Source organism: Tachysurus fulvidraco, chromosome 4 (genome assembly GCF_022655615.1).
Source record: "Tachysurus fulvidraco isolate hzauxx_2018 chromosome 4, HZAU_PFXX_2.0, whole genome shotgun sequence".
NCBI classification, from domain to species: domain Eukaryota; kingdom Metazoa; phylum Chordata; class Actinopteri; order Siluriformes; family Bagridae; genus Tachysurus; species Tachysurus fulvidraco.
The window spans coordinates 28,415,481-28,436,999 of NC_062521.1; the positions used below are offsets into that span (position 1 = coordinate 28,415,481).

General features: G+C 39.8%; 1 protein-coding gene across 2 annotated transcripts in view; it reads right to left on the reverse strand.

Annotated features, from left to right (window-relative positions):
- glra3 (glycine receptor, alpha 3) overlaps positions 1-21,519 on the reverse strand; it is an 84,100-nt gene that overhangs the window by 28,982 nt on the left and 33,599 nt on the right. For both annotated transcript variants that reach the window (XM_047812887.1, XM_047812888.1), the window contains exons 4-6: positions 15,721-15,944; positions 13,202-13,284; positions 9,613-9,750 (exon numbers count right to left, since the gene is read on the reverse strand). In XM_047812887.1, coding sequence (XP_047668843.1) covers positions 9,613-9,750; positions 13,202-13,284; positions 15,721-15,944 — 445 coding nt within the window. The remainder of the gene's footprint in view (positions 1-9,612; positions 9,751-13,201; positions 13,285-15,720; positions 15,945-21,519) is intronic.

The window sequence follows — 21,519 nt, forward strand, 5'->3', positions numbered from 1 at the left end:
GTCTACACCCTGATTCTTATTAAGAAATTAACTAGTATAATTTAGCAGAAAACTGTTAACTATTCTGTGTCAGAAGCAGACTGAGGACACACAAGCAGATGGGTTTTATTAGTCCAGTACCAGGCTAAGCTAGAGACAAGAAAGCTAGAAAGTGGCAAGCAGGTAAGGAAAAGTCTGGAAACTGGGTAATCTGGTGATTAGGACTAGACTACCTTCTGAAAACTGGGTAATCTAAAGGTCTAAATGAACTGTACCAGGCTGCAGTCTGGAAACTGGTTTAGCTGGAGGTCAGGACCAGGTTACAGTCTGAAAATTGGGAAATCTAGAGGTCCAGACCAGGCTATTGTCCGGAAACTGGGTTATCTTGAGGTCAAGATCAGGCTATGGTCCAGGAAACTAGGTAATCTAAAGGTCAGGACCAGGTTACATTCCGGAAACTTGGTAATCTAGAGGTCCAGACCAGGCTATGGTCTGGAAACTGGATAATCTAGAGTGTCAGAACCAGGTCACAGTCTGGAAAATGAGCTCCCTGTCCTGGAGACTACAGCAAGTGGTAATGGACCAAGTCCAGGAAGTGTCCAGTAGTGTCTCCATTGTGGTCTGGGGAGTGTTTCATTCCTTGGAGGCAAACACAGAGAGAATGAGAAAGAGCAACTTCTTCCCTCAACCAGGAGACCATCTAGAGCTTGGACTCTTCTGGTCTTGTCACATCACACCCCCGACTCCAACTGAACTCGCACAAATAGCTTTGGGATTCTTTGCACAACACAGTTTGCAAATGCACTATAATTGTACACGCATCATCAAACAGTCTTCAGTCAATATATCTATCGTTGTATTAACATATTACTTAATTTACTGTATTCACATGCCATGTTTTCACGGATTGCTTGGACAGTTCACTTACAGACCACCAGAGGGCAACCTGACAGGGTATTTTTTATGTCACTGTTGCATTTTCTTGCCATGTGCTTTTGTACATGTTTTGTGTTTACATGTGTTTTTGCCCTGTCCCGATCCCCCGCTTTTGCGCATCTGTTCCACATGATCCCCTGATTAAGCTTGTTGCCTTGGTTCCCCTTATTGCCCCTATATATACCTGTTGTTTTGTGTTAGTCTTTGCTGAGTCTTTGTTTTCTGCTGCCTGTTTTGCTTTGTTCACGTCTCCGTTGATGTTGTCCCGTGATCCCCATTGGTTTTTGTATTTTAAGTCGCTCAAAGTGGGGTCACGGTGGCTTAGTGGGTAGCACGTTTGCCTCACACCTCAAGGGTTGGGGGTTCGATTCCCGCCTCCGCCTTGTGTGTGTGGAGTTTGCATGTGCTCCCCGTGTCTCGGGGGTTTCCCCCGGGTACTCCGGTTTCCTCCCCCGGTCCAAAGTCATGCATGGTAGGTTGATTGGCATCTCTGGAAAATTGTCCGTAGTGTGTGAGTGTGTGAGTGAATGACAGTGTGTGTGTGCCCTGTGATGGGTTGGCACTCCGTCCAGGGTGTATCCTGCCTCGATGCCCGATGACGCCTGAGATAGGCACAGGCTCCCCGTGACCCGAGAAGTTCGGATAAACAGTAGAAAATGAATGAATGTATGAATGAATGAATGAATGAATGAAAGTCGCTCAGAGTAAAACCTATTGTTTTATGTCTTGTGTTATCTTTATCGTTTCAGCCCCTACTAGTGCTATTTTCAGTTCCCTTTTTTGTCCACTGTGTGCAATAATAACTCAGTGGAGCATAAACAATATGATATACAGTAAATATGTCACATAAACAATACATAACTTTACCACAGTTTTAAGAGTCACCACATCCACATCAGCCACTTACAGTATATCTGAAGCATAGCAACATTTCTAAAAAAAAAAAAAATCTGTTGATCACAAGAAAGAGCTGATAAGAATTTTAACAGAATTCATTGAACAGCTGATATAGAAGGTGGTCCAACACGCCAGGACACACACAAACACACACACACACACACACACACACACACACACACACACACACACACACACACACACACACACACACACACACACACACACAAACACACACACAAACACACACTTTGTTATGTTCTCTAGTCCCCATTACTCACTGCAGTATATTTCTTTATGGGATTCTAATATGTTTCAGGTTACTGAAGCAATTAACAACTGCTTAAGGGAACATTCACTCTGTGTGTGTGTGTGTGTGTGTGTGTGTGTGTGTGTGTGTGTGTGTGTGTGTGTGTGTGTGTGTGTGTGTGTGTGCATGTAAAAACACACATTACAACTAAAACGTTATTGTTGGTTGTGAACAGCTTGGATGTGGTCAACAGGATGTGTGTTGTAGCTTTCACCATGTTTCCTGTTTAACATTTAGACATAAAAAAAAACTTTATTGACTTTCACCTTGGCAGATCATTTCATCCAAAGCAGCTTTTAGAAGGTTAGAGGTCATACTGAAGCACTAGTGGTGCATGATGATAAGTCATCGGTGTGTATTTGTGTGTTACAGACATTACAAGCCTCATGCCTGTCCTTCAGTGCTCATTTATTTCAGACGTTCTTTTGCTCTACTTTAACCACAGTAATGAATTATCTGGGGTTTTTTGTATTATGTCTCTCTGTGCAGAATCGATATCAGTACGCCGTTCAGGGGACAATACCGATTCCATTTAAGCAGGAGATGTTTCTGAGGAGGCTCGAGAGCATTCTGAGTGACAGCCACGTCTCTTTAGGGTTCCACAGAGACCTGGAACAACCTCAGTGAGACGTCCGATCTGTCAGAGATGTGTGAATCATTCTGTCCACAATTCAGGGAATGAGCCACCAGTGTTTTAGTGTCTCTCTCTCTCTCTCTCTCTCTCTCTCTCTCTCTCTCTCTCTCTCTCTCTCTCTCTCTCTCTCTCTCTCTCTCTCTCTCTCTCTCTCTCTCACACACACACACACACACACACACACACACACACACACACACACACACACACACACACACACACACTCTTTGATGTTTCTAACAGTTTATTATCACACTCTCTCGTGTTTATAACAGTTTATAATCTCACACTCTGATGTTTATAACAGTTTATAATCTCACACTCTGGTGTTTATAACAGTTTATAATCTCACACTCTGGTGTTTCTAACAGTTTATAATCTCACACTCTGGTGTTTTTAACAGTTTATAATCTCACACTCTGATGTTTATAACAGTTTATAATCTCACACTCTGATGTTTCTAACAGTTTATAATCTCACACTCTGGTGTTTCTAACAGTTTATAATCTCACACTCTGATGTTTATAACAGTTTATAATCTCACACTCTGGTGTTTCTAACAGTTTATAATCTCACACTCTGATGTTTATAACAGTTTATAATCTCACACTCTGGTGTTTCTAACAGTTTATAATCTCACACTCTGATGTTTATAACAGTTTATAATCTCACACTCTGATGTTTCTAACAGTTTATAATCTCACACTCTGGTGTTTCTAACAGTTTATAATCTCACACTCTGATGTTTATAACAGTTTATAATCTCACACTCTGGTGTTTCTAACAGTTTATAATCTCACACTCTGATGTTCCTAACAGTTTATTATCACACTCTTTTGGGATTTACTCTGTTGTACTTTCCCTATAACACCATGGCGTTTGTGTGTCTGCCTTTGAGTGCAGGTGCGGACACAGTCGAGCTGCACTTGGTGAAACTGGAGCTGGAGGCCGTGGAGAAGCAGATCCGTGACCTACAGGTGAAGCAGGCCCAGCGGCAGGACTGGAAAGCTACGTACTCTGGAAGGTTCCCGGTTGGTTGCTCACCTGACTCAGGTAAATTCCCGGTGTGAAATTAGTACTCCCACCACCTCTACTATGTGTACTTCTCTGTCCAGGCCCAGCACACCCAGGAAGCAGCCTGCCCAGGTATTGTTCACTCCGGAGTCAGGGAACCACAGACCCTGGGTGCAGCAGCACAGGAAGACGTAAGCCGGGCCCTCCACCTCCCCCTCACTGCCTCCGGTCTTCGATATCCCCACCCGGAACCGCTTCGCCCCCCTTTGCGAGACGGAACGCGATGCTGTGATCATTGGAGATTCCATCTTCTGCTACGTCCGTGCTACTGTGGCTAAAGGTAATGCTCTCACTCACTGCTTTCCTGGTTCTTGTGTTCTTGATGTCACTGCACAGGTACCTGGGATCCTGAACAAGCACACCGGAGCTGTGGTTCTTCATGCTGGCATGAACGACACCAGCCTGAGGCAGTCGGAGATCCTGAAGAGGGACTTCAACACCCTGGTGGAGACGGTTCGCAGCACACCAACCACGGCAAGGATCATCGTGTCTGGACCGCTTCCCACGTACCAGCGAAGAATCGAACATTAAAGGTTCTGTAGACGTTTTGCTTTAAATGAATGGTTACAGTCATGGTGTCACGCTCCGAATTTACTCTTTATTAATAACTGGAATGTTTTCTGGGAGCATCCCAGGCTATTCCGTGCTGACGGCCTGAACCCCAGCAGAGTCGGAGCGGAAATCCTCTCGGACCACATCTCCGGGGTGCTGCACACCTTCTGACTGGTAAACTACGATTTAAATCTAATTTTCAATAGCCATCCTTTACATCTTCACAATGGTACAAACGCACACATAGCTCATCCTATAGAAACGGTGTCTGTTCCCATAGTAGTGAGATCAAAAAGTAAATGCATGAGAAGTTCTCGAAATAATCTTACTGTAATTAGACCACAAACAAGCCAAAGAAACAAAACCTAAAGTTTGGGCTTCTGAACATTAGATCACTTGCACCCAAAGCGCTTATTGTGAATGAAATCATCTCAGAAAAAAGCCTTACTGCACTCTGCCTTACCGAAAATTGGATTAAACCAAATGATTACATCGGCCTAGATGAGTCTACACCATCAGGATATATCTATAAGCACGAGCCTCGTCAGACGGGACGTGGAGGTGGCGTCGCCACTATCTCTAGTGATTTCCTTGCTGTTACTCAGAAAACACAGTATAGATTTAATGCTTTTGAAGTGCTTGTTATTAATGTTGCACTCTCGCATTGCACACTAAAAAATCCCTGATGACTCTTGCTCTAGCGACCGTGTGTAGACCCCCAGGGCCCTACACTGATTTTTTTGATTTCGAATTTGTAGATTTTCTTTCGGACCTATTGGTTAACTTTGCTAAAGCATTAATTGTAGGAGACTTTAACATACACGTTGACGATACAAACGATGCGCTAGGACTCACATTTATGGACCAACTCAACTCATTTGGGCTTAAAAAAAACATCACTAGATCAACTCATTGTCTTAATCATACGCTAGGTTTAATAATATCACAACTAATATAGATATCGTACCTCAAAGTGATGACATCACAGACCATTGCCTCATAATGTACACACTACCTACTGTATAGAACAGTCTAACTGTGTCTCACCACGTTATCGACTCGGTAGAACTATTATTCCGACCACTAAAGACAGATTCACAAATAACCTGCCTGATCTGTCTGGACTTCTTACTGTACCCTTAAACACAAACGATCTAGCTGTAATGACCAACAGCATAGGCGCTACATTCACTAGCACATTAGCCACTGTTGCCCCCGTCTGATTAAAGAAGGTAAGAGACAAAACACCTGCACCGTGGTGTAATAGTCATACTGTACTCACACCCTCAAGAGAGAAACCCGTAACCTCTACAAACTAAATTAGAGCTTTTTAGAATTGCGTATGGGGGGGGGCACGGAGGCTTAGTGGGTAGCACGTTCGCCTCACTCCAGGGTCGGGGTTCGATTCCCGCCTCCGCCTTGTGTGTGCGGAGTTTGCATGTTCTCCCCGTGCCTCGGGGGTTTCATCCGGGTACTCCGGTTTCCTCCCCCGGTCCAAAGACATGCATGGTAGGTTGATTGGCATCTCTGGAAAATTGTCCGTAGTGTGTGATTGTGTGAGTGAATGAGAGTGTGTGTGTGTGCCCTGTGATGGGTTGGCACTCCGTCCAGGGTGTATCCTGCCTCGATGCCCGATGACGCCTGAGATAGGCACAGGCTCCCCATGACCCGAGGTAGTTCGGATAAAGCGGTAGAAAATGAGTCAGTGAGAAAGAATTGCGTCTAAGGACAGTATTGTATGTCCAGCTGTAGACAGGCTCTAAAAGCTGCTAGGTCTTCTGCATGAGCATCTGAGCAAACTCATAGAAAATAACCAGAACAATCCCAGGTTTTTATTTAGCACAGTGGCTGGATTAACAAAAAAAACTGATATCTTAAAGCACTATTCCATCACAGTTCAGTAGTGAGGACTTTATGAGATAAAATGGAAAAGCATCAGGAACAAAATAGCTGATGTTCAACATATGAGAGCACCTTGTGACCCAGTCTCACCTAAAGCTCTACACTCACAACTACAGTGCTTTACAAGTACAGGACAGGAAGAGCTAGATTAGCTTATTACTCCAGCGTAACAGTTTCCACTGCTATGCTGACGATACACAGTTATATATCTCATCAAAACCGGATGAAATAGCGAAATTGTCCAAATTAACTGAGTGCGAGAGATAAAAATTCAGCTGTAATTTTCAGTTGTTAAACTCTGATAAGACAGAAATGCTACTTATCAGTCCAAAAGTCGGTACACAGAAGCTCTCACAATTTAACTTCCATTTAGAGGGATGTACTGTTACTACTAGCTCGACGGTGAAAGACCTGGGTGTTATATTAGACAGCAACCTTACTACAAAAACAGCCTTCTTTCACCTTAGAAACATTGCCAAGCTGAGAAACATCCTGTCTGTATCTGATGCTGAGAAGCTAGTTCATGCGTTCATGACCTCTAGACTGGACTATTGTAATGCATTACTAGGTGGTTGTCCTGCATCTTTAATAAATAGGCTACAGTTAGTCCAAAATGCAGCTGCCAGAGTTCTCACTAGGACAAGAAAGTATGACCATATAACCCCAATTTTATCATCTCTACACTGGCTACCTGTTAAGTTTAGAATTGATTACAAACTGCTGCTACTTACGTACAGTACAAGGCTCTTAATGGTTTAGCTCCCATGTATCTAACTAGTCTTCTAACACGTTACAATCCTTCACGCTCTCTGAGATCACAAAACTCAGGGCTTCTGGTAGTTCCCAGAATATCTAAGTCTACTAAAGGTGGTAGGGTGTTTTCTTATTTAGCTCCCAAACTTTGGAATAGTCTTCCTGATAGTGTTCGGGACTCAGACACACTTTCCCAGTTCAAATGTATATTAAAAACCCATCTCTTTAGTCAGGCGTACACATAATACATCCCATAATATTGTGCACTATTACATCAGACTTGCAAATATTATGAACAGCAGCTACGTTAATCCCTCTCCACTGCTTCTCTCTTTCTACCCATCCCGTGGCATCCAGAAATTGTACCAGCTTCGATTGTCAATTGTGAAGATTTTGGACCTCCACTGAGACGAGGCTGACTCAGTGAGGATCCTGAGGCATCTAAAGATCTACCAGCTCCAGTCGGACTCTGTGATACTAAAGAGGAGATGTGAAGTCCATGTGGTTTTTTACATCAGTACAACATTTAACAGACTGTATATTTATAATCACACCCCCAGTGTCACCCAGATGAGGATGAGGTTCCCCTTTGAGTCTGGTTCCTCTCAAGGTTTCTTCCTTTACCATCTAAGGGAGTTTTTCCTCCCCACGGTCACCTGAGTCACCTCAGACTTGCTCATTCAGGATAAACAAATACTCATTTAAATATCTCTAATATTAATCTTGAGTTTTGTATTATATTAATCTTTATATTATTCTTTATATTAACCTTTTGTTCTATGTTTATGTTCTGTAAAGCCGCTTTGAGACGGTCAGTTGTAAAAAGCGCCATACAAATAAACTTGAATTGCAGTGAATTGAATTGAATTGTTAATAACAGTTTATAATCCCACTCTCCTGTGTTTATAACAGTTTATAATCCCAATCTCTGGTGTTTCTAACAGTTTATAATCACACTCTCTGGTGTTTCTTACAGTTTATAATCACACTCTCTGGTGTATATACAGTAACAGTTTATAATCCCACTCTCTTGTGTTTATAACAGTTTATAATCACACTCTCTGGTATATATATACAGTAACAGTTTATAATCCCACTCTCCTGTGTTTATAACAGTTTATAATCCCACTCCCTGGTGCATATAACAGTTTACTGTATAATCATACTCTCTGGTGCATATAACAGTTTATAATCCCAGTCTCTGGTGTTTCTAACAGTTTATAATCCCACTCTCTGGTGTATATAACAGTTTATAATCACACTCTCTGGTGTTTATAACAGTTTATAATCCCAGTCTCTGGTGTTTCTAACAGTTTATAATCCCACTCTCTGGTGTATATAACAGTTTATAATCACACTCTCTGGTGTTTATAACAGTTTATAATCCCAGTCTCTGGTGTTTCTAACAGTTTATAATCCCAGTCTCTGGTGTTTATAACAGTTTATAATCCCACTTTCCGGGGGTTTCTAACAGTTTATAATCCCACTCTCTGGTGTTTATAACAGGTTATAATCCCACTCTCTGGTGTTTCTAACAGTTTAGAATCCCACTCTCTGGTGTATATACAGTAACAGTTTATAATCCCACTCTCTGGTGTATATAACAGTTTATAATCCCACTCTCCGGTGTTTATAACAGTTTATAATCCCACTCTCCGGTGTTTATAACAGTTTATAATCCCACTCTCTGGTGTATATAACAGTTTATAATCCCACTCTCTGGTGTATATAACAGTTTATAATCACACTCTCTGGTGTTTATAACAGTTTATAATCCCAGTCTCTGGTGTTTCTAACAGTTTATAATCCCACTCTCTGGTATATATAACAGTTTATAATCACACTCTCTGGTGTTTATAACAGTTTATAATCCCATTTTCTGGTGTTTCTAACAGTTTAGAATCCCACTCTCTGGTGTATATACAGTAACAGTTTATAATCCCAGTCTCTGGTGTTTCTAACAGTTTATAATCCCAATCTCTGGTGTATATACAGTAACAGTTTATAATCCCACTCTCTGTTGTATATAACAGTTTATAATCCCACTCTCCGGTGTTTATAACAGTTTATAAACCCACTCTCTGGTGCATATAACAGTTTATAATCCCACTCTCCGGTGTATATAACAGTTTATAATCCCACTCTCTGGTGTATATAACAGTTTATAATCCCACTCTCTGGTGTATATAACAGTTTATAATCCCACTCTCTGGTGTATATAACAGTTTATAATCCCACTCTCTGGTGTATATAACAGTTTATAATCCCACTCTCTGGTGTATATAACAGTTTATAATCCCACTCTCTGGTGTATATAACATTTTATAATCCCACTCTCTGGTGTATATAACAGTTTATAATCCCACTCTCTGGTGTTTATAACAGTTTATAATCCCACTCTCTGGTGTATATAACAGTTTATAATAGCACTCTCTGGTGTTTATAACAGTTTATAATCCCACTCTCTGGTGTCACCCAGATGAGGATGAAGTTTTATCTCAATAGAGTGTTAGCTTTTCTGTGCTGTAGGGCTTGGACCCAAATTGTAGATAGAGTGTAGAGATGGGATTCAGACCTGTGTTGTAATGCTTGGTGCAGTATCTGAGATCAGTCTCGCCCTTCAGGATGAACTGAGGAAGCGTGAGTCCTTCAGCCACCTGCACGGGTCCCTTTTCCTGCCACTCAAAGATCAGATCGTTCATGGTGTATCCAACTGCAGAGACAAGAGAGAACAAAAGAGAGTCTTGCGTAAGTATTCACCCCCTCTTGAAGTTTTCCACATTTCACTGGTAGTGAAACTGAACTGAACTTTATACTCATAAAAACTCTATAAAAAAATCAGCAACAAATTCACCCATTTTTAAAATTTGTAAATAGGCTTCTCGGTATACGTGTTGATTAAGACATATCAGGCAATTCTCTGAGCTTTACACGAAAATGTATCGTCATATTCGGATATCAAAAAGCTCATCGTTCTCCTTTGCTTCTTCTTTGTGCTTCTTGACTGAAACACAAGAAGCTTTTCTGCATAATAAAACAGCTCAAGGCCCAGAAACGAAGACGAAGTGTGTCTCTGAGCACTAAATCTTGCCATCGCAAATATCCCCAAGGCTAACGGCGGCGGAACGGAGATGGGGTGTAAAAATGTTGGAATAAATCAGTGCTGATGTAATTAGAAAGAATCTTGACGTTCTTTATTTAGCTCCAGCACCCATTTAGACTCATCTGATGGAGGATTGAGGCGGCTGAATGGAGAAATGGAGAATTACTTTGCATAAGTGTTTTACTCTCAACCGCTTCGCCAAAGTGCACTTCTTTTTTTTTTCTCTTGCTCCTCAGGAGGACAAAACTTGAATATTTTAGCATCCAGGTGTTTGATATTTAAATAATTTCAATAATAATAAATATGTGTTGATGCCAGAAATAGATGTCAGGTTTACGTCTTATGTCGTGTAGACATGGAATAAAGCACTTTGCTTTTTTGTGTTGTTACAAGAAAATTGCAATGGTGGACCAAGTGGATAAGGCTCTGTGTTGTTGATTGAGGTTCACAAGGTTCCTAAACCAAATAGAGTTTTATTCCTCTTATACAGACTTTATGGCGTGTTATAATTTTATTTATCCAAGTATAGTTACATTTAATGTTGTGGAACAGCCGAGAGGCAAATTCCTCACCAGAGACAATGTCAATTGTAAAAAGTGGCGCACAAATAAACTTGAACTGCAGTGAATTGAATTGTTAATAACAGTTTATAATCCCACTCCCTGGTGTTTCTAACAGTTTATAATCCCACTCTCTGGTGCATATAACAGTTTATAATCCCACTCCCTGGTGTTTCTAACAGTCTATAATCCCACTCTCTAGTGTATATACAGTAACAGTTTATAATCCCACTCTCCGGTGTTTATAAGAGTTTATAATCCCTCTCTCTGTTGTATATAACAGTTTATAATCCCACTCTCTGGTGTTTATAAGAGTTTATAATCCCACTCTCTGGTGTAACAGTTTATAATCCCACTCTCCGGTGTTTCTAACAGTTTACAATCCCAATCTCTGGTGTACTGTATATAACAGTTTATAGTCCCACTCTCTGGTGTATATAAGAGTTTATAATCACACTCCCTGGTGTTTCTAACAGTTTATAATCCCACTCTCTGGTGTATATACAGTAACAGTTTATAATCCCACTCTCTGGTGTTTATAAGAGTTTATAATCCCACTCTCTGGTGTATATAACAGTTTATAATCCCACTCCCTGGTGTATATAACAGTTTATAATCCCACTCTCTGGGATTTATTCCTTTTATACAGACTTCTCCTGAATTTCATTAAAAATTATGTAAAAACATTTTTAAAGCATGTTGGGAAACGTCGTCCTACAAAGACTGGAGACACTGGGGACTTCAAACAAAACCTGTTTCTTTGTCAAATGCAGTCTGTATGGTGTCTTTATTTCTGTAAAAAAGTTAGCCTACAAGATATAGACATGATCTGACAAGACAAGATCCCAGATGGTGTCTCGGGTTAATTTATACTGTAGTTACAACATCGTCCACTGTGAAGTGTGTGAAGTTTAAACGAAGCTACATATCAAATATACGTATATTCAAATTCAAAGTTAGGTTTGAACATCATCACAACATGGATTTAGCCAAAGCGTGTGTGGAACATGACTACAGTTCTCATAGAAAGTCATGACGTGTGAGTTTAAAAGGAGATTTCTCCGTTTAAACTCCTGTAGGTTCTGACTGGAGAATCTGTAAAAGTATCTGAGACACTGATTTGTCCACTACATCCTTTGTCTTGACAGCAAAGTGAAACTAAACACGATTATCTGTCTTATTTTTATTTATCCCCTCAATGAGTCATCTGTTGTTCCACCATCAGCCAGTCAGCTGTATTATGTAATGAACCTGGTCTGTGTACTGTAGCATGAACCCTTTTAATTCAGCCAGGATGAACCGTCATGTCATGCATTAGGCTGCTCTAAAATATACGAGGATGCAGACAAATCCTCAGTGACAGGGTTCTTCCGTTAAAAGCCCTAGTCACTGAACACAGATCGTCCTGCTAGAGACCGAATGAATTATTGCCACACGGCGCCGCAGCCTCCTGTGAGGAAATGAGCACTCAGTGTGACTTACTGCATACTTTAACTACAGACTTCACTAAACTTTCAGCTCTTATACAAGACAGACTGGGAGAAGGTGCTCATTTAGCACCCGTGTTGTGTTTATTTTAAACAATTTTCCTCAACAGACCACTAAAAAATATGTTTTTGTATATCATAAAGTATATAGACTGAATTGGTGTGAGAAACTATTGGTGATGTTTCCAGTGTCATGGATTGTTTTTACTTCCTTGTTATTTCTTATTATACAGTACCATTGTTGATGAATTCTCACTTCTGATTCGTCAGAAGATCATTTATTTTATATATTAGAAGCTAATCGCACTCTATATTATGATGCTAGTGCTAATATGATATGTTTCTATAGTAATCACTAAAACGGGGACTTTGACAACAAACATGCACCATAAATAGATCAATAATCAGCGAAACAGTTATATACATTCATATAATTTTTTTATTTAGTGTTTGTGGAAGTCTCCAGTGTCAGTGCTAAAGCATAAATAAGAACAGAAACATATTTTGAGGCTGTTCCATGACATTAAAAGAGGATTACAGTTGGATAAAAAGTATAGCAAATGTTTGTCAGTAGGTCTGGTATGAGATCAAGATTCATTTCCCAAAGCTGAACTTAAGGTAAGACATAACATCTCCTGCATCAGGAGTACTGTGTTAGTTCTGAATGCTCGATCCATGGGAGGTTAAACAGAGGCCCAGAGGAACAGCCATGGATCCACATTAAACCTAATAACATCAACACATCCTAAAGGCAACCACATTACAACCACAATGTTTTAGGAAAGATGGAATATAACAACTGAGGAGTTTGGTGTCAGAGCACAGGGGCAAATATGATACAACATCTATGGAGCAGGGAGGGTTAAATTATTATTATTATTATTATTATTATTATTATTATTATTATTATTATTATTATTATTATTATTATATTTAAAAAAAGTTTCGATTCAATGATGAGTGTTAGGTTTATGCAAAAAATAAGGAAAACAACAAAAAGGCCGGTTTACTCACAGCTCTCTAACTGCATAATGCATGTTTGTACATCCATTGGAAAATTCTTCAGATCCATCGGACACGAAAGTGTCAGGGTCAGTCTAAAAATGGTGACAATAAGGAAAAAAACATATTACAATGATTTATCTCATCACATTTTCAGGTATAGATCTTACAGTTGACCAAAAGGAATATCCTGGGAATTATGTGCTTCAAAACAAGGTTTCAGAGCTTAGTGGTATTAGGCAGCCAAGCACTTGCTCTTTCCACAAAAATCCCACCACACAGACTATCCCATAGGTCAGACAACCTGGACAGTGGTCTATGTCAGTTCTCCCTGCTGATACACATCAGTGTGGTGGTGGACTGTTACACACCTTGTATAAACTCTAAGACATACTATACCAGGACACCCACGTCGGTCCCGATTCTGTGGCTTCGGCCAAACAAAGCTTAATCTCTAAAAGTATTTCTACTCATTGTTAGCCATCAGCCAATCAGCTTTCAGCAGACATGTCCAAGTGTCGGCACTGAATTTCCATCAAAAGATTTTAAACCAAATATTATTGTTCTAGCAACCTGGCAACCTGGCAACCTGGCAACAACTGGTACTTGGTCCCCGCAGATTGCTGCTGGCATCTGTACTATTTATTTATTTATTTATTTATTTATTTATTTATTTATTTTTTGTCCAAACCTATTTTGAACCATGCATTTCCAAAGCAGAAGCCAGTAATGTACAAGACGGATGGAGGAAAGGCTGACAGCTGCAGATTACACATGTTTTAATTATACTCTTCCTCTCTAGCTTCTCTAGAGATCAGGCTAGGGAGGGAATGCAATGTCAAGTCATATCTACCCTACACTCCTCATCCTCTCTCACAGCTTTGTGTGTTACCTCGCACCCTGCTTACCCTCAACCATCCTGGAGTAACTTCTGCTTGGAGCTTCTACATTTGTCCTGCACATTCCAATGTAGATGTTTCCACATGGATACAGAGAATAGACTTACACTCCCCTAAAAGAGTTGATGCCCAAGTCTCAGGACGGTTTCAGTGGATAATCTCAGCTTGATCGTGTAGTTTTATGTTTAAGACATTTACAACATTTTATCCATTTGGAAGACGCCCTTATCCAAAGCTGATCATAATAAGCTGTGATCATAGGAACATTTGGAAGACCCTTTTGAGCATTAAAGTTCTTGCTCAAGGGACCGGCAGCTTGGCAGTTGCTGGGATTTGATTTGAAGTCACAGTCCTCCAAGCAGTAGCCCAGCATCTTAACCACCTTCAGCTGCCATCTTGAGCGGTAAACCCACTCGGTAGTGTTTGTGTTTACTCATCTACATCTGTACACTGTACTTATTTATAATCAGACTATTCAGTGTCACCCAGAAGTGGACGGGTTCCCTTTAGAGACAAGATTTTTTCCAGATCTTACAGTAGGCTATGTAGGTCTACTTGGGCTGGAGTCAAGACACTGACCCGAAATAATTGTTCAAGTCAAGTTCAAGTCAAGAACTACTGTATGAGCCAAAATCCATCAAGTCCTTTTTTTTTTTTAGAAATGAACTTCAGCTATTTAAATTTGTCCATCTGTGTAATTGACATTTTCTCAAAATCTTGGTCAGGACCACACCAAAAGCATATTTAGCATCTAGAAAAATACAAATAAGCCTGAGACATGGAATTAAGTCTTTGCGATAGCAGGTCAATGACATGTCTTTTTTTTCCCCGTAAAATTACATTACAAGACGTCTTTTTCACTAAATTCTGAACCTTTCTGTATTTAACACCATAGTCTTCCCAAAATCTTGTACAGTATAACTCTGAACATTGCGTGGACAGAGCGGGGAGAGCAGCGACTAGAAATTTGAAAAGACCCCCTGTATAACAGAACTACTAATCATGCATAGTTTTTGAAAATTGATAAATGAATGGATAAATAAATAAATAAATAAATAAATAAATAAATAAATAGAGAGAGGGAGAGAGAGAGAGAAAAAAATATGTGGGATTTATGACGTAAACTGGTACAACGAACACGGGTTCCGGCATGGTGGAGTCGGGGTTGGAGGAGGCAGTTTAGATCGCGGCAGCAGCGAAGCACTAGAGCTGCTCTATGAGTGGGAATTTAAATGGTCAGGTAATATGGATGTCGTGACCGGATTGGTGCGCGTCAGGGACAGCTGATTAACAGCTGATGCATGCTTGACTACATGGCCTGCCAGAACTAACACAATGCTTGATATATGTTTCTTGTACACAATCCAGGAGTAAAATACATACAGTTATGTATATACAATTTTACATATTTCTGCTTACATTAAAGTCTTCTGCAACACATATGAGGTAAAGCGCAATCTGCATTCTTCTACCCACACACTGATTGGCTAACATTCCTCTGATTGACAGGTTTCATCATCCCTCCCACACTTTGCTTTCTTTCGACTGCTGACTATGACTTATTGTAGCATCAGCAGGATATGAACCTTTTGCACCACTTTATCATTATATCAATAATATTTATTGACTCACCTTATTGAATAAAGCACGTTGCCGTTCTTGAATATCCTCAGCAGCTTGTTGTCGGTGGTGACTTCGTGAAAATGTGCACCTTTTTCATTGGCAAAGAAGAGATCCGGCTTCCAGATGGAGTCTAACATGGAGGGGTCGAGGTCAAGAGAGTCATCTGGGTACTCGCTGTAGGCCAGGCGTGGATCGTTCCACTTCTGCCGCAGGAAGATGTTCACTCTGTAATCCTGAGAGGAAAAGAACGGCTTAACGTCAGTCAAAGCCTTAAAATCTCAGAGTCTTCATTGGCTGGTAAACCGTTAAAGACTTTTAGAAATTCTCAGATAATACAGTTTGCTTTTTTCGACTGGTCTGTCCTTTGCTATTCTTGCAAATCATTTTTTTTTCAATCCCTGGAATTAATCTCCTTAATCTATTTTTTTTCCCTGATGTTGAATTATTAAATCCAAACAGAATCACGTTTCTTCGCGTGAAGATTTTCGGACCTTCGGTGAGAAGAGACGAACCCTGTGAGGATCCTGAGGCATCTAGAGACTTACCAGGTCGAGTTGGATTACGTTCAAGTAGATTCAGACATTCAAAGAGGAGATGCCAACTCCATGTGGTCTTTGAGGACAACAACCTCCTCATCAATACATAATTGTCAGACTGAATCTGACTGTAATAAAGGTCAGGGTTATCCATAATAACACTCACCAGTGTTTATAACAGTTTATAATCACACCCTCCAGTGTCACCAAAATGAAGATAAGGTTCTGAGTCTGGTTCCTCTCAAGGTTTCTTCCTCGTCCATCTGAGGGAGTCTTTCCTCACCTCAGTTACCTCAGGATTGTTCATTAGGGATAAATACAAACACTTTGTATAATTGACTATATGTATTATATTAGTTGTTGTTCTGTAAAGTTGCTTTGAGTCCTTTTCTATGGGGGCAAGCCGTGGCCTAATGGTTAGAGAGTCTGACTCGTAATCCTAAGGTTGTGGGTTCGAGTCTCCGGCCGGCCACGACTGAGGTGCCCTCGAGCAAGACACCGTACCCCCCCCAACTGCTCCCCGGGCACCGCAGCATAAATGGCTGCCCACTGCTCCGGGTGTGTGTTCACGGTGTGTGTGTGTGTTCACTGCTGTGTGTGTGCACTTTGGATGGGTTAAATGCAGAGAACAAATTCTGAGTATGGGTCACCGTACTTAGCCATATGTCACGTCACTTTCACTATAAAAGCCTTATAGAAATACAATTGAATTTAACAATTGACATAGTCTCAAAGCAGTTTCACAGAAGCATAGAAAAGTGAGCAATTCTTATTTTGCTTTTGAGCCAATGATTGATGATGTTTTGCTTTTACATATCTTCTTTACTGGAGTTCTGTCTATACAATCTTGCTGCAATCAATGTTACAGTAGGGGCCCTTCATCTCTCATTCTATATGTGGAGTGTTGGGTGGATGTGGTAGCTCACTTAAGGTTAAGGTGTTGGACTTCTGATCAGAAGGGCATGAGTTTACATCCCAGGTTCTCCAAGTGCCACTGCTGGGCCTCTGTGCAAGGCCTTTAACCCTCATTTTCTTAGTTGTATAAATTGAAATAAAATGTAAGCAGCTTGAGAGAGTGTGTGTGCCTTGAGATGGGTCGGCACTCCATCCAGGGTGTATCCTGCCTCGATGCCCGATGGCGCCTGACGCCAGGCACAGTCTCCCCGTGACCCGAGACGTTCGGATAAGCGGTAGAAAATGAATGAATGAATGAATGAATGTATGAATGTATGCAGCTCTGGTTAATTAAGGGTGTCTGCAAAATGCCATAAACGTCTCTTTAAATCTAATGATAATGAGAGATATTTCTAATCCCTGACTGTCATCCAATCAGTTTTCTTCCCAATGAATCAGACAAGTATCTTCTGATGTATAATGGAGTGGATGTGGAGGAAGCTAAACTAATCTAGTCTCAGCAGACGTAGCACTCGTTAGTCTGTGCCTCGCATCCCTGAAGGACTTTTGCACTATGTCCCATTAAATTTTTTTTATCCTTTTTTGCAACACTCAGCTAATCTGTATTCTACACTTTGTTTCTTTCTTTTTTTTTTTTTTTTGCCGGAGATTCTGGTGTCGTTTTTTTCACCATCATCATACCAGTTGTCCTGGAAGTGCTGTGTCCAATAACCCAAAAGCTGAAGAAATGCTACTTGATTCAGTAAAAGTCTCAGTCGAATTGCTAAAATCATTAGCAACATCAGCATTGACATCATTCCGCACAGCAACACCAACCCACTCATCCAATTAAATCCCGCTAGCTCTTAGCCAATCTATTCAACTGAACTTTTAACCTTAAATCAGAAACTTTACCCAGCATACCATGACCCGGTCCTCATTAACACTCGGTAGCTCTCGCGGATCTGAGCCGAGCTTCTCAGATTTAATATCTTCTATTGAATTTTCAGCACCATAGCGCCCTGGCAGAGAGAAGCGGCAGATGATTTCCAGAACGTTCCACGAGGACGATGGGTGTAGGTGCTAATCTGATTTAAACATCGATCTACATGCTCTCAAGACGTTACAGCAGGCAATTAAATGGCGTGTTAAAATGTCAAGCTTGACAAGATCCAGTAAATGTTTTAGAATTGCTTTCATCATTTTGGCAAATAAAGACAAGGTCAGCACCAGGAACAACCCGGACATGGGTTTAGCATCGTATCAAATTTTAATGCTAGACTTTTTCAAGATTACTAGTGTTGGGAAATCAATAGAAGATCAATAATGTCAATTTGTACATAAAACCTTTCATAGGCTACGACATTTTTTCAATTGGTTTCATGTCACAAATAGTCTTGAAAGTCCATCTATCTATCTATCTATCTATCTATCTATCTATCTATCTATCTATCTATCTATCTATCTATCTATCTATCTATCTATCTATCTATCTATCTATCTATCTATCTATCTATCTATCTATCTATCTATCTATCTTCTGTACTGCTTAACCTGTGGTCTATCCCAGAGGACTCGGTGTATGAGGTGTGGGACACTCTGGACATGATACGACCCCAATCACAGGACATAACCACATACACACCAAATATTTAGAGATGGCAGTCAGCCTATAGCGCATGTCTTTGAATTGGAAGAGGAAACCAAAGAACCCAGAAGAAACCCATTACACACCAGGACTCAAATCTCCAACCACCAAGAAATGTGAGGAAAGCTCACTAACCACAAAGCAACCATGTCCCGTCCCCTATGTAACGATGAAATCTTGAAGACTTCCATTGCAGTGACTATAAAACTCTGAACCTCTAGAGAAGAAGCCTTTATTTTTTCACATATACGTTACAGCACAGTGAAATACTTTCTTCTTCAGAGCTCTGATATCAGCTATGATACAGTACCTGAGTGTGTGTGTGTGTGTGTGTGTGTGTGTGTGTGTGTGTGTGTGTGTGTGTGTGTGTGTGTGTGTGTGTGTGTGTGTGTGTGTGTGTGTGTGTGTGTGTGTGAGCAACATTATGCACACACTGAAGAGAGGTAGATACATTTCATGCTCCATTTTCATCTCCTTGCATAATAAGCTGAAATATTTGTCAGCATTATTTTGTAATCCTCCACATGGGCTGAACGTGTTTAAGGAGGGAAATGATGTAACCCGTAGACTCGGGAGCACGATGGTCATTCGTGGCCTGTGGGGAACGCGGCACAGTTCAGTGATGTGCTGATGTGCTGATGCTCAGCTCCAATTCACTGTGATTACATCACCAAGAGCAAGGCTGAATCCAGCTGAGGGCAGACGGATATGACCAGGCTCTGTATGGGGAATTAGTACAGTATGAGAAAAATCTATTTATTATATACTTTTTGATGGTTTTACTATTTCAGGTTGCATGGTTCATTTTGATGGTTTTACTGGTTTATTTGAATGTTTTATTTATTTATTTGTTTGTTTGTTTGTATATTTATTTATTTGTTGTATATTTTATTACTAGAAAGAAATAAAAGTGAGAGAAAAACATGGGTCAGGAACAGGGGCATTTATCTATCTATCTATCTATCTATCTATCTATCTATCTATCTATCTATCTATCTATCTATCTATCTATCTATCTATCTATCTATCTATCTATCTATCTATCTATCCATCTTCTGTACTGCTTAACCTGTGGTCTATCCCAGAGGACTCGGTGTATGAGGTGTGGGACACTCTGGACATGATACGACCCCAATCACAGGACATAACCACATACACACCAAATATTTAGAGATGGCAGTCAGCCTATAGCGCATGTCTTTGAATTGGAAGAGGAAACCAAAGAACCCAGAAGAAACCCATTACACACCAGGACTCAAATCTCCAACCACCAAGAAATGTGAGGAAAGCTCACTAACCACAAAGCAACCATGTCCCTTCCCCTATGTAACGATGAAATCTTGAAGACTTCCATTGCAGTGACTATAAAACTCTGAACCTCTAGAGAAGAAGCCTTTATCTATCTATCTATCTATCTATATGTTTGTTTATTTATTTATTTTACATATGTATGTATTTATTTATTTTATTTATATATTTACATATTTATTTATTTATTTATTTATTTGGTTATTTATTTGTTAGTTTGTATATTTAATTACTAGAAGGAAATAAAAGTGAGAGAAAAAATAATTATAAATAAATAAAATTTATTAAACCCTTAATTGTGTTATGTTTATTTAAGTCAGGAACAGAGCTAGTTTATTCATTTACTATTTAATTTTTTTTATTAAATTTAATTTAAATTTAATTCTATTTAATTAAATTTTTAAATTTTATTTATTTATTATTTTTTTTTATTTATGAAACAATGGTAATAATAGAAAAAACATAAAACAATTGATGTCAATGCTGATGTTAATTAATGAATCAATTAATTGATTAATTAATTAATTTGTTTGTTTGTTTGTTTGTTTGTTTTTGTTTAAAAAATTGAACTGATTATAAAAATTGGATTATTACTAAACAATAAACAATAAAAAATTTTTATTTGTTATGTTTATTTTATTTTCCACTGACTACTGATGTTCTTCAAAATAATTGGCACTCTTCTTAAAATTAAACATATTTTATAAAGTGGTTTAAAATGTCTGCAGGAGAAAACAGAGAGTAGGGAACGATCTCATTTTTATTTTAAAACATTTCTGTACATGGCATTCAAATTCTCGTTTCCTCAATTCTATTAATATCAGACGAGGTGCTCCCTACAGGGAACAACGGCACAGAGTTTCTTTTTTTCACTGTCGAACCATCTGTCTCTGGTTCTATGGAAGCTCTTTGTTACTCAATAGCAGAACCTCACAGATGTGAAGAGAGCTCTTTATCTCTACTCACATTTATTTACAGTGTTCTTTTTGAGGTATTCACGATTTTTTTCAGAGGAAATATCGGTACTATTCCTGTCCATGCTTTTAAAGGGTGCCAATATTTACGTATTGAATCTCTCCTTTCAGGATGGTCTGGTTATGAACTGTTTCTGTAAAGATCGAGGAGCTTGTTTTAGAGCACAGAGAGCAGTCATGTCAGGTTTAATAACCAGACTCTCTCTCTCTCTCTCTCTCTCTCTCTCTCTCTCTCTCTCTCTCTCTCTCTCTCTCTCTCTCTCTCTCTCTCTCTCTCTCTCTCTCTCTCTCTCTCTCTCTCTCTGTGTGTGTGTGTGTGTGTGTGTGTCTGTCAGAGAGAGAGAGAGAGAGAGAGAGAGAGAGAGAGAGAGAGAGAGAGAGAGAGAGAGAGAGAGCGAGAGCATATGTGTGTGTGTGTGTGTGTGTGTGTGTGTGTGTGTGTGTGTGT